Here is a 27,198-nt window from a genome sequence, read left to right as displayed (position 1 = left end):
TCTTGTTATGTTCAGAAACTTGCCATTGCTCTTCCTGCTCCACATTCATGAAAGATGAATAAATTGCAAAGCAGTATATAAAATATTTACATCACTCATTAATTATATTTCTCTATTACAGGATATGACAACATCATTGAAACAAAACAAAGCAGAGATCTTTTCAGAAGACTAGGGTTATCTGGATCAACTAATTGTGAGAATCTTGCCTTCAATCTGAAGATATATATTTCTTAATATTAGATTGAAGTATCAAAAATGGTCATAAATGCTATACAAATTGATGTGGAAATAGCCTGATTTAGCTTAGATGAATTTGTGCTGCAAACACTACAGTGGTTTACAAATGTATCATTATTATTATCATTTTATCAGTTATATCAAATTGGAAATATTTCCCAAATGGTCAATTTAACTCCAAGGCATTTTAGCATTATTTATCTCTTCTAATTACTGAAATACAAAGACAAATAGCAGCTTAGCAATTAAGACAGTAAGATGATATTAACCCTCCACTTCCATTTGTTTTTTCATAACTAGGAATTTCCCTATGTGAAGGATGACTGCTGAAAACTGCACTGTGTTTACTAACTTCATATTCTTAAGACTTTCTGGTAGACAAGATGTGCAGTAGGGGCTCTTCGTGCTCTTCCTGCTGGTTTATGGCATAACTGTGGTTGCCAATGTTGGTGGTCCTATTGATCAAGAAGGACCGCAGACTGCACATACACATGTATTACTTCCTGAGCAATCTGTCCTTCTTTGACATCTGCTATTCTTCTACTATGTCTCCCAAGATGCTGCCTGATTTCTTATCTAAGTAAAAAAAGATTCCATCTGATGTATGTGTCATCCAGATGTACTTTTTTGGAGCCTTTACAAATGTGGAACGTCTCATGTTGGCTGTCATGGCTTATGACCATTATGTGGCCATTTGCAATCCAATTCTTTATACAACTGCCATGTCCAGGAGAATCTGTACCCAGCTTTTGGTTATTGCCTACATAGTAGGCTTGCTTCATTTGGCAATCCACACTTGTTGTACATTTTGGCTGTCATTCTGCAATTCCAATATCATCAATCACTTTTTCTGTGACATCCCACCATTACTAGCCCTCTCCTACTCAGATATATCCATTAGTGAGATTGTGATGTTCACTTTTATTGGCTGTGTTGTGGGGACCAACATTATCACTGTTCTCCTTTCCTACAGTTACATCATGACAAACATCCTTAGAATGAGCTCAACAGAGGGGAGACACAAAGCTTTCTCTACGTGTGCCTCCCACTTAACTGCTGTGGCTATATTTCATGGAACGCTCATGTTCATGTATTTCGGACCCAGCTCCAGTTACTCCATGGACATAGACAAAACGGGCTCTATCTTTTACACAGTTGTCATCCCCATGTTAAACCCACTGATCTATAGCTTAAGGAATAAGGATGTAAAAGGTGCCCTAAAAAAAGCAATCATCACTAAATTACGTTCTGGGAGATACAGTACTTTCATCCTAAAGTATTTAAAGATTCTAAGAGTAGCTGTGCAGGAACTTTGACATAGATTCTTGTAGTCTTACTTGTACAGTTTCTGAATATTTTCCACCATTTACATTGTCACCTAAATCAATTTAGGGAACAGTCATTACACTAAACTCTCCAAACTAAATAGGATCACTCTCCTGTTTTGCAGAAAGGGTTCTTTACACCTCTTTTTCTTTTATTGGAGAAGTCTCAGCGAGATATCATGCACAGAGCAACCCCCCACCCATGTTAATTTGACTTACCATCCTAAAGGCTTCTATTTATTTATTTTTTTTAACAAAAGGCTTAATAAACTTGCTGAGTCAAATGGGAGTCTTAGTGGGTCAAATTAGGTTTGTTTATATGCTTTTCATGTATTTGTTTCACCCTAATAAAGCTCCATCTTAACATTTATAAGCAAATAATTTGTAAGTAAGACTGAATGAGAAATTTCTCTCCCTAGACTAAATATTTCATAAAAGTTTGGTCCTTCCTGTCTAGTTCACTGTTGTCTACCATTTACAATGCTTAGCCTCAGGATGCAATTAAAAAATATTTATTGAATAGATAAATGAATTAGCCTGAAAAACTAATTAAAAAATTGAACCTTTGTTAATTTATATAAAAAAATAATAATAATTTCCTTACTTTCATTCTAGTCTGTTCACTTTAGGTGAAATCCATCTGCACTGTTTCTTTTGCCTTAGGCAAAAAATGAGAATCTGGGACAAGAATTATTTGGCATAAAAATCTGCTCAATTTCTCTTCATTCTGCTTCAGTTATTATCACCAAACATCTGATTTTCCAGATGCCACTGGAGAGGACTTTGTTTATGAAAACTATTGCTTACCACATCAGTAAACAAAGGAGGATGCAGTCATGAAGCTGTCATAATACAGCTGCCTGGTCAGTGAGCCCTGAGGGAACTCAGGATGAGAAAGCACAGAATAGGCTTTCTTAAGGTAGGCTGGCCCCAGATAGCTAAGTTCAGTTCAGTCACTTAGTCATGTCCAACTCTTTGCGACCCCATGGAATGCAGCACACCAGGCCACCCTGTCCATCACCAACTCCCAGAGATTACTCAAGCAAAAGTCCCTTGAGTTGGTGATGCCATTCCAACCATCTCATCCTCTGTCGACCCGTTCTCCTCCTGCCTTGAATCTTTCCCAGCATCAGGGTCTTTTCCATTGAGTCAGTTCTTTCCATCAGGTGGCCAAAGTATTGGAGTTTAAGCTACAGCATCAGTCCTTTCAATGGGTATTCAGGCCTGAATTCCTTTAGGATAGACTGGTTGGATCTCCTTGCTGTCCAGGGGACTCTCAAGATAGCTAAGGTTCATATCAAAGGAACAATATCAGTGAGTCCAAACGGTTGCACCTTCCCATACACAGAAAAAGTGCTAAATTCTTTAGTTTATCTGATTTTCTTTTTATTAACAATAATCTTTTGGTGTTCTGATTATCTGATCTTTTGTTGCAAAATCTTCTATCTCTCCTGGCTCCCCCTTGTCTCTTCAGAACTTGCCTCTGCAGAACAGTTTCTTAGCACTATCTGAGATGCTGTGTCCCAGGCTTGAAGTCCTCAGAATGTCTGCCAAATAAAATATAACTCTCAACTTTTAGTTTCTGCATTTTTTTTCCAGTGGACAATTTCAAATCCCCAGTGCATTTATAACATTACACTAGTTAAAAGTGAAAAAAAAAGAAAAAAGAAACTGAATGCCCTGTTAATATAATTTAAGTTGTAAAAGAAGAGCTATTAATAAAAATATATTCCCCTTGTGAGAGGTGGGCTGGGGAGAAAGAAGCAGTAGTTATGTTGGCATGCCACGTGTAATGATTTATGCCGTCTCTCTACATAACTATGAAATAAATTTGAATAATATTCTAAACAAAAGTTTAGAGTTCTGTTCTCCTAGTATCCAATTAGCAATTAATCCAGTTGTAAAAATGAAACACAATTTCAGGCTCTTGGAAATCTATTTTTTTTAATTAAAATATAATTGATCAACAAAGTTGTACTAGTTACAGGTGTACAGCAAAGTGATTCATATCACTTTTTTAACATATGTTTGTTGTTATTTAATCACTAAGTCACATGTGACTCTTTTGTGACCCCCATGGACCATGCTTCTTTGTCCATGAGATTTCCCAGGCAAGTATACTGGAGTGGGCTGCCATTTCCTTCTTCAGGGGATCTTTCTGACCCAGAGATTAAACCAGTGTCTCCTGCCTCCTTGGAGTGGTTTTCTCATCCCTCCTGGTCTCAGAGTCCTTAACATTCCCATCAAGTAAAATCTCGACTTTCAGGTTGTGATTATATTATTTTTTAGTTGACAGTGTTTACTTAAAGGCCTTCTAATTCTCAATTCTTGTATGGGTATATTTGGCTTCATTTCAGTTCACCACTGTCCTGTCACATAAAACGTCTTTTCTATTAATTGATAAATTACTTTGAATGGGTCAAATCAGATAGCAAGTATCATCCTCCAATTTTATGTATAACAATCTACTGTTTTGAAAGCCATAATATATTTTTGCTTGAGATGTTCTTAAGATATAGAAAAGCACATTATGTCATTTCCTTTGTGTGTATTTGACTCCTCAGTAGAACTCTAATTGCTCAGGTAAGTTTTCCCATTGGGATTTGGATATCATAGAGTTGATCCTGAGATCTGAGATACAAGATCTTGCATTACCCTAAGGAACTGCAGCCTTCCAAAGAAAGCACAGATTTCTTCTATGAACAGAGAAGACCAGCCCAAATGGGTTGCAAAAATTAGACAATGGATCAGTTTTTCTTTTTAAATCTTTAAGTCCTAAAATTGAATTTTCCAGTGAAAAATGAACTGATACTGACAACAGTGTACTAAGAAGGTGAATGAAAAAGATAATAATCTGGTAAGTATTCTTACCTTAATCCTAGGCTATTAGAACTTGATCTGATTTTAAGTGCTTATTTTACTTTTCTTTCTTTTTTTTTCTTTTTATTTTTTACTAATAGCTCAGTCATGTCCAACTCTTTGAGACCCCATGGACTATAACCTACTGCTTCCCTGGTGGCTCAAACATTAAAGCATCTGCCTGCAATGCGGGAGACCCGGGTTCGATTCCTGGGTAGGGAAGATCCCCTGGAGAAGGAAATGGCAATCCACTCCAGCACTGTTGCCTGGAAAATCCTATGGACAGAGGAGCCTGATAGGCTACAGTCTATGGGGTCGCAAAGAGTTGGACACGACTGAGTGACTAATTCATTCATAAGCTACCAGGCTCCTCAGTTGATGGGTTTGGCCAGGCAAGAATACTGGATTGTGTTCCTATTTCCTTCTCCAGGGGATCTTCCCAACCTAGAGATTGAACCCAGGTCTCCTGTATTGCAGGCAGACTTTTCTTCTCTGAAACACTAGGGAAGCTCACTTATTTTACACATAGAAACTGATGTTTTGAGGATAAACATACTTAGGGTAATACAGGTTTTAAATTCTGAAAATATATCTAACAAAAACAACAGCAGAAACAAAAACCTAATGTTTGACACATGATAGTGTTAAAGAATCTGCCTGCCAATGTAGGAAACATGGGTTTGATCTCTTCATCAGGAAGATTCCCTGAAGAAGGAAATGGCAACCCACTCTAGCATTCTTGCCTGGGAAACTGCAAGGACAGAGAAGTCTGGTGGGCTACAGTCCATGGGGTCACAAAAGAGTAGGATAAGACTTTGCAGCTAAACAACGACAACAGCAAACCTTAAAACAAACCTCACAATTATTGGACTCTGATTAGAAATCTGAATTAAACACTGTGCTTATTATAGATTATTCATTTTTAAAGAATGGATGGAGTTATATATCAATTAAAGCTGAACTGATTTTTATATTATATTATCTGTCCTATCTTATGGATAGGATGCATATGGTATGCATTGATATCAACAACTGTCAATACACAAGTAAAAGGATTCAGGCAGATAAGAGGGCTGACTTTAAGGGAGAAGGAAAAAAATGTTTTAAAAAATAATGATATTACTCAGTCATTAAAAATAATGAAATAATGCCAATTTGCAGCAGAATGGATGGACCTAGAGAGTATCATACTGAGTGAAGTAATTCAGACAGAGAAGGAGAAATACCATATGACATCTTTTATATGCAGAACCTAAAAAGAGTGATACCAATGAATTTATAAAAAGAGAAAGAGACTTACAGACTTAGAGAATGAACTTATGGTTACCAGTGGAAAGGAGTAGGGGGAAGGAGAATGGAATCTGGGGATGAACATATACACACTGTTGTAGTTAAAATGGTAATCAACAAGGACCTACTGTATAGCACAGGGAACTCTGTGCAATGTTTTGTAGCTTCCTGAATGGGATGAAAGTTTGAGGGGGAATGGATACGTGCATGTGTATGGCTAAGTCCTTCACTGTTCACCTAAAACTACCACAACATTGTTTGTTAATCAGATATATCTCAATACAAAGTAAAAACTTAAAGAAATTAAAAGGAAAAAAGAAAAAGTGACTAAGGATTTCCCTAGCAGGTGACTACATTGAGTTTTGGGAAAATATATTATTTACAGCAATCTTCCAAGCTCCACCATTTCTAACATTTCAATTTCTGGGAAGATAGTGTTTATTGAAGAATCTCTATTGTACAGAATATCCAAACTCTGGACCTGTTCTTTGATTGCAAAGCTATGCAGTCCTGTACTATTCATTGGGCTGAAATCATCAGTTCCTTTTCAATAAAACTGAGAGATGATCAGCACTGTTTAAAGAACTATGAGACTTAAATTAGATGAGAAACTTTACTTTGAAAATTATAAGATGCAAATGTATTAATATCAGATAGACACATTTACCCAGAATTTTCCTAATCTACCTAGAAACAGAACAGATGCAGGAAAATAGGTGTTGAGCAGAATCTACAAGTATTATTGTGTCTGTAGTTCATTTTCTGTATCCAAAAAATAGCTTCACAGATTGTTGTGTTGTGCTTATTAACTCTAAATGTATACACAGTTTTAATAAGACATTTAGTTTTGTTAAGATCTTGGAACAAATTGAGGATAGGATGGGAGGTTAAGACTTTGGTAGTGTTCTCCTGAGATAGAGACTATGAGATGACAATGAAAATGTATTCAAATCTGAAGTTATTTAAATACTGAGTTTGTAGGAGCTATGACTAATGTAAACTGTTAAAGAAAAATGTATATGTGTATATAACATAAATGCACACATATTTAACTTATCTTTAACTTTTTAAGGCAGGAGCAGTGAGGTACAGTGAGACCTGGCATGCTGCAGTCCCTGAAGTCCTAAAGAATCAGACACTATTTAACGACTGAACAACAATAACAATGCATATAGCATGTATAGGTATCAAAGATTTTATTTACTTTATTCAATACGTAACGTGTTATAAAATGTACACAACATAATTCAAAGAACCACAATATTGTAAATCAGGAATTCACAAATAAACTGACAAATAGATGTAAAGCTGGATTTTTACCATCAGCAGGGAGAGAAATCAATTATCTCTATCCTAGGCAAAATGTGCCTGTCTATAGACAAGTGTCACTTGCATTGCTATGGGTTATCTACAATTTACAGAGCTGTGGACTAAAGCAATGACAAGGAAGTGTAGAGATAACAGAGAGGTGGGTAGGTGAGCATTTATACCATCTTTTATCATTTTAATCAAAGGGGCCATCCAATAGTCCTGAAATTATTATTGTATTGCCTAGATGAATTTAATACATATGCAAGCATTCGGATTTCTCTAGTTGTATTTCATAGCTTGGATTTCAGATAACATAAAATAGATATATGGAATTCCTCAGAATTACTATGTTGCCAACTTTGGAACAGTGAATGAATAAAATGGTGAAGATATTGAGCCTAAAAGGAAATTTAACACATGATTTGATGAGGAAGGCACTGTCCTTTTCATTTTACAGGTGATGAAGCTGAAATTTTGTGATTACTTTGCCCACTGAAGATGTTATAACTGCTAAGTGGCAGAGTTAGGATTTAGTTACTTACATAACTAATTCTGAATCTTACCTCCTTCTATTTCATGAGTGGATTTCAAGAAACTTTAAGTAGTTTCTTTAGTCTTCAGAGGCAAATTCTCAGCTCGAGGTGAGAAATAAAGAACTTCTCTACATGTATAAGGCTTCAACTAAAACAGAAATATGTCTATTTGTTGTGTAAATAAAAATACCACAAAGGGAAGAGAGGCTAGTTACTCAGTTTGTTATGTAGCAGTGTAACTAACCTCAATCACTTGATGTTGGTGACAGGTGAGAGAGTTGATGAAATTAAGAAATTCAGAGTCACCCACTGGTTTGATGGTGTCACATTTAATGGGAAAAAATTTATATATATCTTTAAGAAATATAAATATAAATGATCAACTCAAATAATTAAACTATCTCAGGGAATTCCCTGGCCATCCAGTGTTTAGAACTCTGTGCTTTCAGTATAAAGTAGATGGGTTCCATTGCTCATAGGGAACTAAGGTCCTACAAGCTACCTGTCTCTGCCAAACATTAAAAGGAAAAAAAAAAATTAATTAATTAAAAAAAATATTTCAATTGAAAAGCTATGCTTATAATAAACTTACTTTACTTATGTCTAAGTGTTATGAGGGTGCCCAAGTGGATTTAGAATTACTATTCTAACTACTTTATTTTCCTTTGTAGCTACTCTTCAGGTTATTATCAACATCCGCATCGGTACCCTACTGAAATTCCAACCTCCAGGAACCCCGCAGAGAATGGAGGTGGAGAACAGCACTGTAAAGATACAGTTCTTTCTCTTGGGATTCAGTGACCACCCAGAACTGCAGAGTGCTCTTTTTGCTGTGTTTCTGTCCGTCTACTCTGTAACCCTGATGGGGAACCTTGGGATGATTTTATTAATCACAGCGAGTCCCCAATTGCACACCCCTATGTACTTTTTTTCTCCACATCTTGTCTTTCATAGATGCCTGCTGCTCTTCAGTCATTGCCCCCAAACTACTTGTGGATTTAATTTCTGATAAGAAGACCATTTCTTACAATGGCTGTGCTGCACAGTTATATTTCTTCTGCTGTTTGGTGGCTGCAGAAGCTTTTCTTTTGACTGTCATGGCTTATGACCAGTACATAGCCATCTGTAACCACCCCCTGCTTTACACCATTATTATGTCCAAGAGGATTTGCTGCCAGCTTGCAATTGGAGCGTTTTTAGGGGGCACCATGAGTTCAGTCGTTCACACCACTAATACCTTTCACCTGTCTTTCTGCTCTGATGAAATTAACCATTTCTTTTGTGACACCTCCCCTCTCTTCTCTCTGTCCTGCACTGACACTTACATCCATGACATTGTACTGCTTGTCTTCACTAGTTTAGTGGAAGCCCTCTGCCTTCTAACACTTCTCCTCTCTTATATCCTCATCATAGCAGCAATTATCAAAACAAGATCTGCTGATGGAAGAAAAAAAGGGTTATCTACCTATGCGTCCCATCTGACCATGGTCTCTATCTACCATGGTACACTGATCTTCATTTATTTGTGTCCCAGTGCTAGCCATTCACTGGATATTGATAAAGTGATGTCTATGTTCTATACATTGATTATACCTATGCTGAACCCCCTGATTTACAGTCTAAGGAACAAAGATGTGAAAAATGCTTTTAGGAAAATGATTAGTAGGAAATTTCTTTTTTAAGAAAGGATGAAACTGAGGCTGATAACTTTTCTACCCTGTTGCTTGACCTTTAGTTTTAACTAATGGAAAAGTCAGTTGAATATGGGTGTTCCCTAATTCTACAGGCAATGAAGCCTCAACCACAAAATTGGGCCAGAGGCTAATGTTAGAGCCAGGCCCTGTTACATATGTCTAATTCTTTATCATTTTAAGGTTGATTTTTTTTTTTCACACTCATTCATTGTTGGTAGAAATTTTAATTAGTCTTCTTTATGGAAGATAATTTGCTAATATTTGAATAAATATATATAATTCAGCTGGAACTTGAAAACTAAATATTCAAGTATCATTTAAACCAGTAATTCTATTTCTAACAATTGAACCTGCAAAAGTTTACCACTTTCAAAGTATTCATTGCATCAGAGCTTATAATATCAGTTCAATTCAGTTGTATATAATTATTTTTTCAGCTGTTTACTACGCTTTGCAACCCCATGGACCACAGCACACCAGGCTTCCCTGTCCATCACCAACTCCCGGAGCTTACTCAAACTCATGTTCATTGAGCTGGTGATGCCATCCAGCCATATCATCTTCTGATGTCCCCGTTTCCTCTGACCTACAATCTTTCCCTGCAGTAGCATCAGGGGCAAGCTATTGAAAATAATCTAAATATCTATCAATAGGAAATAGACTATATGAAATATTTCCAGTAGGAAATAGGCTAAATGAAGTAAATTTGAACTTTTATATTTTTTTCTTCAGAAGTAGATTTACCCTTCATATAATATTCTATATTTCATATTCTTACACTTTGTCTCTCATTTTGTTATTACAGTTATACTCTGTATTGGTTAAGCTTTGGATTATATATTGCAGCATTATTTTGTGAAAATTTATAAATGAAACTCACTGACATTCTTTGTTAATTAATTTGATTTCCATGGCAGTATATGTAGATGGTAGAGGTGTCTCTGAGGTTCAGTGATAAAGAACCAGCTTGCCAAATGCAAGAGACACAGGTTTGATCTCTGGGTCAGAAAGATCCCTTGGAGAAGGAAATGGCAACCTCTTCTACTATTCTTACCTATGAAATTGCATGGACAGAGGAGCATGGCTACAGCCTATGAGGTCACTGAAGAGTCAGAGAAGACTTAGTGACTAAACAATAGCAACCATATGCAGATTGAAGCTTAACTGTCAAAATTGTACTCATGGTAAAAAGGCTTTCTAAAAAAAAAAAGAAAGAAAGAAAGAAAGAAAAAGCTTCCCTCAAATATTAAGTCCTACATGACTTTTTTCCCCTGCCATCCCCTTCAGTTATGATGGTAACTCATATTCTAAACCTCATTAAATTTTATAATAATGTCATTTGTGTCTGTAGTTATAGCCCTGTATTGAATTTCACTTCAGTTCAGCCGCTCAGTCCTATCCAACTCTTTGTGACCCCATGGACTGCAGCACGCCAGGCCTCTCTGTCCATTACCAACTCCTGGATCTTGCTCAAACTCATGACTATAGCGTAGGTGATGCCATCCAACCATCTCATCCTCTATCGTCCCCATCTCCTCCTGCCTTTAATCTTTCCCAGCATCAGGGTCTTTTCCAATGAGTCATTTCTTCATGTCAGGTGTCCAAAGTATTGAAGTTTCGGCTTCAGCATCAGTCCTTTCAAAGAATTTTCAGGACTGATTTCCTTTAGGATTTACTGGTTGGGTCTCATTGCAGTCCAAGGGACTCTCAAGAGTCTTCTTCAACACTACAGTTCAAAAGCATCAAATCTTCGGAGCTCAGTTTTCTTTACTGTCCAACTCTCACATCCATACCTGACTACTGGAAAAACCATACCTTGTTGGCAAAGTAATTTATCTGCTTTTTAATATGCTGTCTAGGTTGGTCATAGCTTTTCTTCCAAGGAAGAGTATCTTTTAATTTCATGGCTGCAGTCATCATCTGCAGTGATTTTGGAGCCCCCAAAAATAAAGTCAGCCACTGTTTCCACTGTTTCCCCATCTATTTGCCATGAAGTGATGGGACCAGATGCCATGATCTTAGTTTTCTGAATATTGAGCTTTAAGCCAACATTTTCACTCTCATCTTGCACTTTCATCAAGAGGCTCTTTTGTTCTTTTTCAGTTTCTGCCATAAGGGTGGTATCATCTGCATATCTGAAGTTATTGATGTTTCTCCCAGCACTCATGATCCCAGCGTGTGCTTTATCCAGCTCAGCGTTTCCCATGATGTACTGTGCATATAAATTAAATAAACAGGGTGTTAATATACAACCTTGATGTACTTCTTTCCCTGTTTGGAACCAGTCTATCGTTCCATGTCTGGTTCTAACTGTTGCTTCTTAACCTGCACACAGATTTCTCAGAAGGCAGTTAATGTGGTCTACTATTGAATTTATTCATTATTATTTTTTTAAATTTGAACCCTTGCTTCTTTATCACATGATCTTCCCCAGTGCATATAATGAGTAAAATTTTATGAAATAAAAACAATTTTACTAGTGAGACTTTTCTGGCTGTCCCGTGGTTAACACTGATTTTTCACTGCAGAGGGTGCAGATTCAATTCTTGGTTGTGAAACTAAGATCCTAAAAGCCATGAGACACAGTCAAAAAAAATTTCTTTTTATATTGACTGGTTTTAATTCAGATTATATGCTCATAATAGGCAGCAACTGTTTCTTTCTCTTGCAGTTTTTGGCTCATTCTTCAGAAGGGTACCATATTACACATATGCCTATTTAAAGATAACTTCCATATGACCAAGCAATCCCACTGCTGGGCATACACACTGAGAAAATCAGAGTTGAAAGAGATACGTGTACCCCAATGTTCATCTCAGCATTGTTTAAATAGCCTGGACATGGAAGCAGCCTAGATGTCCATCAGCACAAGAAAGCTGTGGTACATATACACAATTGAATATTACTCAGCCATTAAAAAAATACATTTGAATCATTTCTAATGAGGTGGATGAAACTGGAGCCTATTATACAGAGGGAAGTAAGCCAGAAAGAAAAACATCAATACAGCATACTAACTCATATATATGGAATTTAGAAAGATGGTAACACTGACCCTATATACGAGACAGCAAAAGAGACACAGATGTATAGAAAAGTCTTTTGGGCTTTGTGGGAGGGGGCAAGGGTGGGATGATTTGGGAGAATAAACATGTATATTATCATATGTGAAACGAATCACCAGTCCCGGTTTGATGCATGATACAGGGTGCTTGGGGCTGGTGCACTGGGATGACCCAGAGGGATGGGATGGGGAGGGAGGTGGGGGAGGTTCAGGATGGGAAACACATGTACACCCGTGTCAGATTCATGTGAATGTATGGCAAAACCACTACAATATTGTAAAATAATTAGCTTCTAATTAAAATTTAAAAAAATTATATTTAACACATTTTAAAAAGATATTGTGAAATATGGTGGATTTAAAAAAATAATACAGTCTGCAAACATCAACTTTATCAAAGTCTGGCTTGTAAAATATTTTCTCAAAAATGTATACAGTCTGAAATCCCTTGATCAGTAAGCAGTTAACATTTCTAAAAAAGGGCATCCTCTGAGGGCCAGAGATGGGAACTGAAGCAGTTGGATGGTGAGATGATAGTCTGACTGACTACTGTGGTGTGGCCAGTAAAGAGAGTGTGGGTGGAGAGTCTAAAGTCAATGATAAACCCCAAGGTAGTTGAACAGTGTGTGAGAGGATGAATTAGAGAACAAAGTCTTCTGACAATAAAAATGTGTACTGTGTTATAAATCCAATTCCACTCATGGCAGTAAAGAAACTAACTTTACACGAATGGTTTTGTCCACAGAAACCAGTAGTGAGGTGGGACTTGTGACATCTGGAAATTAGACCATTAAGGTACTTTTCCAGCATCTGGCCAATATTGAAAATGGTGTGGTTAGCATAGGTCACTGTTGAAGAAATCTTTGCTAAGCTTTAGCAGGAGGGAAGGCAGGGTCAGGAGAAGCTAATCCTTAGGGTTCTGGGCAGAGAACTCCAGATATGAGCTGCAGCTGAGATGTGCAACCAGAATCTCTAAGACTGGCATGCATGCATGCTAAGTCACATCAGTCGTATCTGACTCTTTACAACCCCATGGACTGTAGCCGCCAGGCTCCTCTGTCCATGGGATTCTCCAGGCAAGAATACTGGTGTGGGTTGGCATTCACTTCTCCAGGGGATCGACCGAGCCCAGTGAGCTGGCTATAAACTTAAAGATGAATCCTGCAGACTCCATCTCGTGATCTTATGTGATAAACTACACCATATTTTCTTTCAGTACCAGAATTTAGTCTCTGATGAGGAGTTAGTTGGCTAATATCACAGTTCTAACAAGTAAAAGGTAGTATAAAGATTTGAACTCAGGTCTACTCACTTCAAATCTTGTTATTACCTTAAACTCTCTTCCATCTTCATCATTTTCTTGAAATGAGCATAAATCAAAAACAAACAAACAAAAACAACCCAGGTTTCCTGATCCTCTGTAAACACTATTAAATCAAAACTTTGAAAAGATAAAGATAGAAAAGGGATTTTTTCATTACAGATATAATTGAAAAATGGTCAGTGAAGCTAATTTTACATGATATGAATGGGCTTCTTTACAATAATAATCAGAAATGTCCAACTCTTTGCAACCTCGTGAACCATAGGCTCTTCTGTCCATGAAAATTTCCAGGCAAGAATACTGGGGTGGGGTGCCATTCCACATTCCAGGGAACCTTCCCAACCAGGGATTGAACTCACACCTCTTGCATCTCCTGCACTGGCAGGATGATTGCTTATCATTGGTGCTGAAACAGGAAACCAGGTTCTGTTCGTGGAGCGGAGGAATGAACTCCACAAACTAGCAAACACACAGGCACAATTTATTTTAAAAGATAAAGATGCAAAGTCCTTAGCATAGACACTGACAGGGGAAAAGAGCCCCCAAAAGATGGGAATTACAACAGCTTTATATATTTATTAGTATTGATCTGTACATTTTTGGTTGACTTGTAACTTTAATATGCATCATTTTTGACCAATTAGTTTAAACTTAACAACATCCAGTTTGTCATTTTTATGGCTTTCTTGGATCCCCAAGTTTCTCAGTTTTTCCAAACATTGTGACATTGTTCTCTGACATTTTCTTAAGACCACAGGCCATTATTTAGGGGCTAGATATATATGTTTTGGAGCTAATTGTCTACCTCTAGCTTTTCTCCTTGATAGACTAAACAGCAGTTCATGATTGTATTGTCCTGGGTCTGAATGTTTTATGACTTACCAGACCAAAGAGGCATTCCTCTGAATGCCTGGAAGTTGGAAAAAGGAGTGAGATGCTTACTTGAGAAGAAAAAAAAATTAAATTAAAAAAAAAAAAAAACAGGAATTGAGCTTTCAAAGTCTCACATTGTCTAGAAATTTCTGCCTCAGCACCACCTAAGAAGCCTCATGTTTGCAGATATAAATACTTTCATATGTTCTTAATAAATTTCATTCAGTTGTGAAGAGCTTTAGACAGTGATTGTGAGTTCCTGATATGTGCTATATTCTATGAACTATAAATAATTTGAAATCATGAGAGAAAATATTGAAGAAACAATAAAATACATTTGTCTAAAATTCCAATTCATATTAGAATTCTAATTCAAATAATCTGCTGAACGTTCCAAGTTTTTTAATATGTTGTTTCCTTCAAATGATATCTTGATTATTGTTGGGACCTGACCTGAGCCATGACAGGCTCAACATGCCACAGTAGGCCTAAGTCTCAGGTTCCTGTAAGCATGAGTCATAATTCTAGGAAGCCCCACCCTAGGAGAGTTCTCACTGGAACTCTCAGGTTTTGATCCCAAACCGGATTAAAACCTGAGTCATGATTCCGGGGAACCACACTCTGGGAAAGTCCCTGATGGTGCCAAACCTGAGCCAATCCGGTAGGAATGCGGGATTTGGAAATCATTACCTGCTAGCTGTACTAAGAACTGCCTGTATAAAAGCAGCTGTGAGTCAGAGCTCAGGGCTCTCGTCAAGACTCCACTGCTCTGGATGAGATGGGAGCCCTAGCTCAAGCTAGCAATAAACCCCTTTATGCTTTTGCATTGCTGTGGATGTCTTATTCTCTCCGTTTTGGGGACTCGGACACTGGGCATAACAATTATAAAATCATCAGCATCAAAGGGATATTGAACATAAGCGTATAGGACCTAACCTAAATAAAAATCTGTTTAAGCAATTGTTCTCTCCTCCTAAAATTATAAAGAGTGCCTCCGTGTTCCTTTCATGGCCACAACCTAAGATAAAATGAATGCTTCTGAGAACTTTAAATTGTGTTGTTTTCACAACTGAATTAATTGCTAATTGAATACAGGCAGAACAAAATACACAATTAATTAAGCTTTTGGAAAATATTTCAGGGATTAACTAGCATACAACAATTTTTAGCACTACACAATTGTGATAACCACTGTTAAAATTTTGTTTAGAATATTATTCCAATTTATTTCATCAATTCAGTTCAGTCACTCAGTCGTGTCCGACTCTTTGCTACCCCATGAATCACAGCATGCCAGGCCTCCCTGTCCATCACCAACTCCTGGAGTTCACTCAGATTCACGTCCATCAAGTCAGTGATGCCATCCAGCCATCTCAATCTCTGTCGTGCCCTTCTCCTCCTGCCCCTAATCCCTCCCAGCATCAAAGTCTTTTCCAATGAGTCAACTCTTCACATGAGGTGGCCAAAGTACTGGAGTCTCAGATTTAGCATCATTCCTTCCAAAGAAATCCCAGGGCTGATCTCATTCAGAATGGACTGGTTCGATCTCCTTGCAGCCCAAGGGACTCTCAAGAGTCTTCTCCTAAACCACAGTTCAAAAGCATCAATTCTTTGGCACTCAGCCTTCTTCACAGTCCAAATCTCACATCCATACTTGACTACTGGAAAGACCATAGCCTTGACTAGATGGACCTTAGTTGGCAAAGTAATGTCTCTGCTTTTGAGTATGCTATCTAGGTTGGTCATAACTTTTCTTCCAAGGAGTAAGCGTCTTTTAATTTCGTGGCTGAAGTCACCATCTTCAGTGATTTTGGAGCCCCCCAAAATAAAGTCTGACAGTGTTTCCACTGTTTCCCCATCTATTTTCTATGACGTGATGGGACCAGATGCCATGATATTGGTTTTCTGAATGTTGAGCTTTAAGCCAACTTTTTCACTCTCCTCTTTCACTTTCATCAAGAGGCTTTTTAGTTCCTCTTCATTTTCTGCCATAAGGGTGGGAGCCAATGACGGCCCCCGAGGCCAGGGGTGGCGGCTGGGAGGAGCAACCCCACACCTGAGGCAAGGGGTGGCGGCCGGGAGGAGCAACCCCAGTCCAAGGAGTGGTGGCTGTGCGGGCACAGGAGGGCCTAGAGGAGCCATCCCACATTGAAGGTCAGGAAGGGCAGTGGTGAGGAGATACCCCTCATCCAAGAGCAGCGGCTACACTTTGCTGGAGCAGCCATGAAGAGATACCCCACACCCAAGGTAAGAGAAACCCAAGTAAGATGGTAGGTGTTGCAAGAGGGCATCAGAGGGCAGACACACTGAAACCATACTCACAGAAAACTAGTCAATCTAATCATATTAGAACCACAGCCTTGTCTAACTCAATGAAACTAAGCTATGCCCGCGGGGCAACCCAAGATGGGTGGGTCATGGTGGAGAGGTCTGACAGAATGTAGTCCATTGGAGAAGGGAATGGCAAACCACTTCAGTATTCTTGCCTTGAGAACCCCATGAACAGTATGAAAAGGCAAAATGATAGGATACTGAACGAGGAACTCCCCAGGTCAGTAGTTGCCCAATATGCTACTGGAGATCAGTAGAGAAATAACTCTAAAAAGAATGAAGGGATGGAGCCAAAGCAAAAACAATACCCAGCTGTGGATATGACTGGTGATCGAAGCAAGGTCCAATGCTGTAAAGAGCAATATTGCATAGGAACCTGGAATGTCAGGTCCATGAATCAAGGCAAATTGGAAGTGGTCAAACAGGAGATGGCAAGAGTGAACGTAGACATTCTACGAATCAGCAAACTAAAATGGACTGGAATGGGTGAATTTAACTCAGATGACCATTATATCTACTACTGTGGGCAGGAATCCCTCAGAAGAAATGGAGTAGCTGTCATGGTCAACAAAAGAGTCCGAAATGCAGTACTTAGATGCAATCTCAAAAATGACAGAATGATCTGTGTTTATCTCCAAGGCAAACCATTCAATATCAAGGTAATCCAAGTCGATGCCTCAACCAGAAACGCTGAAGAAGCTGAAGTTGAACGGTTCTATGAAGACCTACAAGACCTAGTAGAACTAATACCCCCAAAAGATGTCCTTTTCATTATAGGGGACTGAAATTCAAAAGTAGGAAGTCAAGAAACACCTGGAGTAACAGGGAAATTTGGCCTTGGAATGCGGAATGAAGCAAGGCAAAGACTAATAGAGTTTTGCCAAGAAAATGCACTGGTCATAGCAAACACCCTCTTCCAACAACACAAAAGAAGACTCTACACATGGACATCACCAGATGGTCAACAAAATTTATTTCATACGTTCATAGATAACATGATCACTATATATAGCATGCTAATATAACTAATACTTTGTTCCTCCCCTACAAATGGAATGATATTTATGTTAATATATGATTCAACATATATGGTTTATGATTTAAACTATATTATGGGACCTTTCAGTTTATTTGTTTATTTATTTTCATTATTAACTAGTGTAATGCTATGAACCCAGTGGGGAGATGGAGTCCTCTTTGTTGTTCTTTGGAGGACTAGGGGATGTGCTGACATAAGTAAGGCAGAATGAAGAGGAATTAAAGCAGAATGAAGAGTTTTACAACAAATAATTCCTGTCTCTGACTCTTATTTCTGTTTAGGGCAAAAGAAAATATATGCAAATAGATTTCACCTAAAGTGAACATGGTAGGATAAAATCAAAGAAAATATTTTTTTTTGATCAATTTACAAAGGTTCAATTTAATATTAATTGTTCTGGCTACAATCATTCATTTGTTGTTCAATAAGTATTTCTGAATTGAATTCTCAGGTCAAACACTGTAAGTTACACAGTAGAAAAAATGGTGAACAGGATAGTAAGTGTCATGCTTTTATGGAATATTTAGACATGGAGGGAGGTTTCTTATTTATTTTTTTATTTATTTACTACTTACTTCTATGTGTTATGATGGAATATTTACAGGATGATGCAAGTACATAAAAAGGGTACGAACAAAACTTATTTGATACAGTAACACTCTCTTCTGACTGAACAAGTCTATTAAGCCTATTGTTTTTTTTAAAAATGGAGCCTTTAGGGAAGTAAGTTTAATTGAAATGGATAGAGCAGTTGCTCTTCTCATGGTACCTCACTAGGGCCTCTCAGGAACAGAGAAAAGAGATGTAAAAAAGACCTTTTGTGCAAAACAGCAAAGAGACTCTATTTCTACTCTTCCTTTGTTTGGAGAGAAGATTAAGATCATTAAGGCCTTCTCCCTACATTCAATTTAGGCACAATTGAAAATAATGGGAAACATTCAGAAGGTAGTACTGGTGGGTTATAGGAACTTATGTCAAAGTACTAGAGCTTCAGTTCTCAGAATCTTTAGAGATTTAAAGAACAAAGGTCAAGAAACAGGGTAGAAAAGCCATCAGCCTAGTTTCATCGTTTCTTAAAAAAGAAATTTCCTGCTAATGATTTTCCTGAAGGCACTTTTTACATCTTCATTCCTAAGGCTGTAAATTAAGGGATTTAACATAGGTATAATCAATGTATAGAACACAGAGGTCACTTTACCAATAGCCATTGAATGGCCAGTGCCAGGGTGCAAATAAATGAAGATCAGGGTACCATGGCAGATAGAGACCATGGTCAGATGGGACGCACAAGTGGATAATCCTTTTCTTCTTCCCTTGGCAGAAGCTGTTTTAAGAATAGTTGCTATGATGAAAATATAAGAGAGGAGAAGTGTTAGAAGGCAGAGGGCTTCCACTAAACTAGTGAAGACCACCAGTACAACGTCATGGATGCAAGTGTCAGTGCAGGACAGAGAGAAGAGAGGGGAGGTGTCACAAAAGAAATGGTTAATTTCACTGGAGCAGAAAGACAGGTGAAATATATTTGTGATGTGGATGAATGAGCTGATGGCGCCTCCCAGAAATGCTCCAATTGCAAGCTGGTAGCAAATCTTCTTGGACATAATAACAGTGTAAAGCAGAGGGTTGCAGATGGCTATGGGCCGGTCATAAGCCATAACAGTCAAGAGAAAAGACTCTGTGTCCACCAAACAGAAGAAGAAATATAACTGTGCAACACAGTCATCGTAAGAAGTGGTCTTTTTATCAGAAAATAAGTCCACAAGTAACCTGGGGGCAATGACTGAAGAGCAGCAGGCATCTACGAAAGACAAGATGCAGAGAAAAAAGTACATAGGTTTGTGCAAAGGGGGACTGGCTGTGAATAATAAAATAATCCCAACGTTTCTCATCAGGGTAACAGAGTAGACGACAGAAAAACAGCAAAAAGAACACTCTGCAGTTCTAGGTGATCATTGAATCCCAAGAGAAAGAACTGTGTCTTCACAGTGCTCTTCTCCACCTCCATTCTCTGCAGGGTTCCTGGAGGTTGGAATTTTGACCAGGTACTGATGTTTATAATAACCTAAAGGGTCAGAAAAAAATAAATAAGAAAACAAATAAAGTGATTAGAACATTAATTCTAAATCCACTTGGGCATCCTCGTAACCCCTAGGCATATGAACAGTAAGCACAGAGAATTTATGTATTTCCAGTTGAACTGATAACTTACTGCTTCTATTCCTTAAAGCTGTCATGACACAGCATCAAACCAGTGGGTGAACTCTGACCTCTGAACCTCTTACTTTTATTTACTCTTTCATCTTTCATCTTTCACCAATGTGAATGATCATGGTTAATCACATTGCACATAGCAAACTCTGAGTAATTCACTTCTGTTCCACTTTGCAGTATTTTTTTACTTGCACAACAAATTAAAGTATTTCTATTTCAGTCGAAACCTTGCTAGTTAGAGGAGTCAAAGTACCTTATCTTTCATACACTGAGAAGCAATTTTGCCTCTGAGGAACAAAGGAACTTCTAAGAGTTGCTTGTAAAATAGAAAGAGAAATTATTCAGAATTAGTTACTGAATCAGTAACAGAATTAGCAACTGAATCCTAACTCTACTGCTCAGCGGTTGCAATTCTTTAGGCAGGCCAAGTAATCACTAAGTTTAAGTTTCATCATCATTAGTATGAAAATGACAGTGCCTGTCTCATCAAATTATATGTTAAATGAGTTTTATTCTGCAGTTAAATATCTTTAGCATCTCATTGATGCACTCTTCTAAAGTTGGCAACATATTAATTGTAGTTAGTACATCCATTTTTTAATTTTTATTTTTTAGATAATAAGTCAAGCTATGGAATCTAACTAGAGAAATTTTCATGCTTGGACAATTACTGAAATAATCCAGGCAATATAATGATAGCATTCAGGAATATTTCAGTGTTTAATGATAAATTGTAACAGATGTTTAAAAAGGGTCATCTACCCACTTCTTTTAATGATGTCTGCATTCTCTTGTCATTGCACTAGTCTACAGCTCTGTAAATTGTAAATGACCCAGAGAAACACACATGATACTTGTTTATAGACAGGTACATTTTTTTCCCAGGATACAGACAAGTGATTTGCTCTATAGTGGAAAGAGTTTTGTATCTATTATCAGTTTATTTGTGAATTCCTGATTTGCAATATTGTGATTCTTTGAATTATCATTTGTAACACTTATAGCATCTTAATGAATGAAATAAGTAAAATCTTTTACATGTGCACATTTTATACAAAAGTACAAAGTTCGTATGTCTATCTATAGTGAAAGTGAAAGTAGCTCAGTCATATCTGACTCTTTGTGACCCCATGGACTATACAGTCCATAGAATTCTCCAGGCCAGAATACTGCAGTGGGTAGCTTTTCCCTTCTCCAGGGGAGATTCCCAACCCAGGGATTGAACCCATATCTCCTGCATTATAGGCGGATTCTTTATCAGCTTTATCACCAGGGAAGCCCATATATATATATATACATACATTGTATGTCATATATAATGTGTATATATATATATATATATATGTATGTATGTATAATACATATATAATTTTTCCTTAACAACCTACATCACACACAGCTCCTACAAATTCACCATTTGCCTAATATCAGATTTGAATATATTTTCATTTTCATTTTATATACTCTATCTCAGATTATGATCTAACCACATTACCACAGCCTTATCCTCCTGTTTTTTCTCAATTTGTTCCAGATTTTTAATAAAATTGAATGTCTTTTAAAACTTTTCATACATTTAGAATTAACAGACATAATGCAACTATTTACAAAGCTATTCTTTGGGTATAGAAAATGAACTATGGGTAGAATAAAGTTGCAGATTCTGGATTACTTAATGTCTATTTTTCTACATTTGTTCTGTCAGCTAAATTAACAGCTTCCCAGGTCACTGGAATAGTAAAGAATCTGTATGCCAATGCAGGAGATGAAAGAGATAAATTAGAGTAAATGTGAAAATCTGGCATGGATACATTGCCATTTTATAATTTTCAAAGTGTTTTCTCATCTACCTTAATTCTCGCAGCTCTTTAAAATATGTTGACCACCTCTACTGAAAAGGAACTGATGATTTCAACCCAGTTAATAATCCAGGATTGCATAACTTTGCAATCAAAGACTCAGGGCCAGAGTTTGGACATTCTGGATCATTGGGCACTCTTCAATAAATACTATCTCCCCAGAAATGGAAATATTAGAGATAGTGGTACTTAAAAGATTAACATAACCAAAACAGTTATTCCCCAAAACTCAATGTGCTGAATTGGATATAGGGATATTAGCTGAAAGCTAGCATAAATCTTGATTTAGAGTTTGTGTCCCACCAGGTTTACATCTTTTGACACAGTATCACAGAAGATGTGCTGTGGTGGTTGAAAGCATGGATGATAAATCCAGTGTGTCTGGCTCTTCCACTTCATATTCGTATGACTTCAGCAAAATTTCAACAACTATGTGATTTCATTTTCTGATATGCAAATTACATATTATAGTGACACTTGTCTACAAGGTAATGATGAGGATTAAATGAACTAATATATGTATTTTCAATAGTATTTTTCACAGAGTGAATATTCAATGTGTGATGTGTATGTGCTTAGTGTGTCCAGCTCTTTGAAACTCCATGGATTGTAGCCCATGAAGCTCTTCTGTCCATGGAATTTTCCAGGCAATAATGCTGGAGTGGTTTGCCATTTCCTCCTCCAGAGGATCTTTCCAACCCAGGGATCAAACTCAAATTTCTCCTGCCCCCTGCATTGACAGGCAGATGCTTTTCCACTGCACCACCTTGAAAGCTAATATTATTAAGCTATTGAGACAAGTTTGAACTTCTCAAGAAATTAATACTTATTATTTTATTATCAACCAGGATTCCTGTTCCTCTAAGCAAAGGGTTAAACAAAGAAGGAAAGCACCACTGATCTACTATTTAACTCATTGGAATTATCCTTTTATGAAATACAGATGGCTTACTCCTTAGAAAATATTAACTCTTCTTGAATGATAGCCCATCTGTTTTGTTCTGCAAACATAGAGACAAGACTGTCTATTGACTAAGGACTGGAGCAATTGCCACTCTCTGAAGGCAAGAAAAAGATAAAATTGTATCTTTTCTGAGCTATTCTTTCTTTTGTAATAGTGAAAAATGACTATTCAAAGGTGAAAGTGAAAGTGAAGTCCTGTCTGACTCTTTGAGACTCAGTGAACTGTAGCCTACCAAGCTCCTCTGTCCATAGGATTCTCCAGGCAAGAGTAATGGAGTGGATTGCCATTTCCTTCTCCAGGGGATCTTCCCGAACCAAAGATAGAACTGGGATCTCCTGCATTGTAGGCAGTGACATCAAATAAAGAGACTCATCTTTAGGGACAATGTTTAAATAAGCTTGAGGCCTTGACCATGAGAAACAAACACTTCTTTGGTGACGTTGTTTTTCTACCAAACCTCCTATTTCTATTCACAGATGTACAGGACCTGAAGAGAACAATTTATATAGAGAATATTAAGTGTAATAATATTTCAAATTTATTACACACTTCAAGTCTGAAAGAAAATTTTAAGATTCAAAAAAGAAATATAAAAGCTAAGTAGAACAAATGGAAAGGGAAAAGAATACAGAAAACAAAAAAATAGACTCCATTTAGGAGCCAACTACCATCTGTTTATGTACTTGGCAGGTGAGCATGGAAACAGGATTTTTGGAAGAGTTTAGCAAAATCATCTATTCCTGTAGGAATTTCTCTTTATTGATACTAGCCACTACTTAATTTTTTTTTTCTACTCCCTTAAAAACATTCTTCTAACCCCACCCCAGTACTGTTACTTGGGTGTTGATAACTGATGGCATCAATGCAATTCTGTAAGAGAAGATGGATAATATACTAAACAGATTGAGTCAACCTTAATGGTTATGTACATGCTTTAAAAAGAAATAATAGGTGATTAGAACAGTTTTAACATTTAGATTCTTAATCAGAGTCCAATATAGTAAGAATTGTTTTAATATCATGTGTCAAATGACTGGGCTTTTTTGTTGTTATTGATTTTGTTAGAAGTATCTTGATCATTTAAAACTTGTGTTACTCTGGGAAAGTTTATTCTCAAACTATCAGTTTCTAGATATAGAATAAGTGATTATGAACTTAAAAGAATTTAAAATCCCATCAAGTTCTAATACCCTGCTAAGAATACTTACCAGATCACTATCTTTTTCATTCACCTTCTTTCTATACTGTGTCAGCAGTGGTTCATTTTTCACAGGAAAAGTCAATTTTGAGACTTAAAGAGAAAAATTGACCTACTGCAATATCTTTTTTTTTTAATAATCTGATTTGAATGCCCTTCTATGTTCATAGAAGAAATTTGCACTTCCCTCAAGAAGACTGCTGTTCCCTAGGATAATTCAAGACCTTTTATATTTCTCTGAGGCTTTTGAGACTAGTTTTCTGATTTCACATCAGATCCCAGGAACACACACTGATACCCCATTCCTGGTGGGAATATTTACCTGCATAATTACAGTTCTACTGAGAAATTGTAAAAACAAAAAATTAAGTGATGTCATATGTTTTTCTACATGTTAAGAATGTCTCAGGGAAACATATTATTATATTGTGGCTCACAAAAATGGTATGTTATTATATGTAAAACTGTATTATATATTTGCTATCTAATTTTACTTAACCTGCTCAAAGCAATTTATCAAACAATTAACAGGCTATACTAGGATGGTGGAATAAACTGGTATAGCCTTAAATTGGTGCAGTGATGCTCAAGCCAAAGCTGTGACGGCATCTTTGAGGAGGAAGAACAGGAAGAGAAAGACTCTGAGTTCAGGAGCTTTTGATGATTCAGTGACAATGGTCTTTCCCACAGGAGTGCCTTCTACCATATGTCAGGTTTGGGAAACCAAATGACAAATTTTGTGTTTCTTCTGAAAAAAAAAAAAGGAGAAAACATGTTTATATTAACTTCAGAAAATTATAGACATCAAACACTGTCTTATTTTTTCTTGGCTTTATTTTTTTATTTTTATTGAACACTCTTTAAAAGGCAATCATCAAATAATTCAAACTTTTCAATGTCCTAGTGGATCCCACTGACTAAAAGATTAAAATTCAAGTATGAGCAGAAATCAATGTAATTCCAAACTTTAATTTATCAAAATTAATTGAGCTGATGAATTCAATTAGATAATTTGTTGTACCTTGAAACATAATCAGTGATCTAATTCAGAGCCTGATGGAGATTGACTCTTTCTTTGGGAAATGTCATAAGTCTGCCAAAGTAGGGTGACAGCTTTTATGATCTTATATAATCCAAGGTAATTGTTTCATTCAGTTATCAGTCATATAAATTTGCAGTAGGTGAAGATTTGTACAATTCCCTTGTTGGGGAATATGACCCATCTCTTTGAAATTAGTGGCTCATACGGACAGTTATATTTGAAATTCTGCAGAATAAACAAAAGAGAATTTCAATATATCTGGATAATCATCATTTTTACCTATCAAATTAACAAAAGGATTTAATTAATTACAATATTTGTCAGCGTAAATAAGGACTTAGAAAGATGTAATTCTGGTATACATTTTTCTGGAAAGCCACTGGTAACATATTCCCCAAGTCTTAGCCTTGAAAACCATAAAAGCTATGTGATTTTTTAATGAGATTTTTTTTTCTTGACAGTGAAAATCATGTCTAACTCTTTGCGATCCCATGGGCTGTAGCCTTCCAGGCTCCTCTGTACATGGAATTCTCCAGGCAAGAATATAGGAGTGGGTAGCCATTCCTTTCTCCAGGAGATCTTCCCAACCCAGGGATCGAACTCAGGTCTTCCACATTGCAAGTGGACTTATTCTTTGTTAGTTATTTAAAGAAATAATTTAATTACATTTTGATAAAATTGAGAAAAAACTATCTCCAAAACTACAATGTAACATTATTTGGAATTCTAACTATAGGGAAAGTTAACAGTAAAAAAATAGAACTTTTTTTTTCTTTTTTTAAGTATGGGGCATCATATCTTGGGTAGAAAATTATCGTTCTTTAAAATTATGGTCTTGCATTTTTAAAAATATGGTTAATTTAAAAAATATAGATATCAAATTGCACATGTAGTGTATATATGTAGATGTAAATGAAGATGTATATGTAGAGGTATGAATGCACAGAGATATCATATGTTATCACTCTCATTTGGCTACTGCCTTACAAACATAAATCATTTATCCATATTAAGAAAGGCAAGTAAAAACTTCCCCAATGTCTCTCAAGTACTATAGTGCAGTTTCTATATGAGTAGGATCCACCATTCGGACATTTTCCTAAGGGAAAAAAAGAAAAAGAAAACCGAGAAATTTTATTATCTGCCCTCCTTCTTAGCAGCAGGAGAATTATACATGCTTTCATATATACAGTAATGAGATTGAGTCAAGTACTGGAAACGTTGGTATCCAGTATACCTGGTATATTCTCCATACATGCATGCCAAGTCACTCAGTCGTGTCCGACTATTTGAGACCCCATGGACTGTGGCCCATCAGGCTCCTCTGTCCATGGGATTCTCCAGGCAAGAATACTGGAGAAGGTTGTCATGCCCTCCTCCAGGGGATCCCAGACCCTGTGATTGAACCCAAGTCTTTTACTTCTCTTGCATTGAAAGGTGGGTTCTTTACCACTAGTGCCACCTGAGAAGTGCATATTCTCCATACTTTGAACTAATTTCCTTAAAATTGAGAATTATCCAATTCTTTAAATTGAAAACATACTCTTTTTATTGCTTGACCAAACAACAAATCAAAGCAAAACAAAACAAAAACAAATTGTAGCAACAGTAGCAACAAAAATTGAGGGATTTGCCTACTTTAAAGTTAAAACAGAAAAATCAATTTGGAAACTTTCCTTCCTTAAGTTTTAGACTAATAATAAGAACCTAATCCATGATAAACCCATAGCTTCATCATTTTATGCCCTCTTTATTCTTAGTAATATTTCTTGTTCTAAAGTATATTTTCTAATTTGTTTTATATCAATATATTCATGCATGAGATGCTTTCTGCCATTGTATATTTAACTCAATACATTATCATAGTTGAGATTTCTTTAGAAAGCAGTTTAAGTCACTCATTTTAGAGGCACATGAGTTAAAAAAAATGAGTAAATCAATGTAAATTATACTCTACAGCAGCTATGCTACTGCTGCTGTTGTGACAGAAGCTATAGGACTTACCAAAAATGAACTGAAATCTAAAGGTAAATAATAGAAG

At 36.8% G+C, this 27,198-nt stretch overlaps 2 protein-coding genes and 1 pseudogene across 2 annotated transcripts; 2 read left to right on the top strand and 1 right to left on the bottom strand.

Annotated features, from left to right (window-relative positions):
- Nucleotides 1–559: 559 nt before the first annotated feature.
- LOC120862248 lies at nucleotides 560–1,556 on the top strand (annotated as a pseudogene).
- Nucleotides 1,557–8,303: 6,747 nt separating this feature from the next.
- Nucleotides 8,304–9,240, top strand: LOC120861644 (olfactory receptor 5I1-like). Its single transcript, XM_040237348.1, is given in 2 exon segments — nucleotides 8,304–8,483; nucleotides 8,485–9,240. Coding segments are annotated over 2 exon segments (936 nt in total).
- A 9,716-nt stretch (nucleotides 9,241–18,956) lies between these two features.
- LOC120862247 (olfactory receptor 1052-like) lies at nucleotides 18,957–19,888 on the bottom strand. The gene is given in 2 exon segments (XM_040238367.1): nucleotides 18,957–19,792; nucleotides 19,795–19,888. Coding segments are annotated over 2 exon segments (930 nt in total).
- Between the last annotated feature and the right edge of the window lie 7,310 nt (nucleotides 19,889–27,198).

The sequence above is a fragment of the Oryx dammah genome, unplaced genomic scaffold (assembly GCF_014754425.2).
Source record: "Oryx dammah isolate SB20612 unplaced genomic scaffold, SCBI_Odam_1.1 HiC_scaffold_3, whole genome shotgun sequence".
NCBI lineage: Eukaryota > Metazoa > Chordata > Mammalia > Artiodactyla > Bovidae > Oryx > Oryx dammah.
The sequence above is the reverse complement of the archived record's forward strand: the minus strand, read 5'-3'. Positions and strand labels throughout refer to the sequence as shown.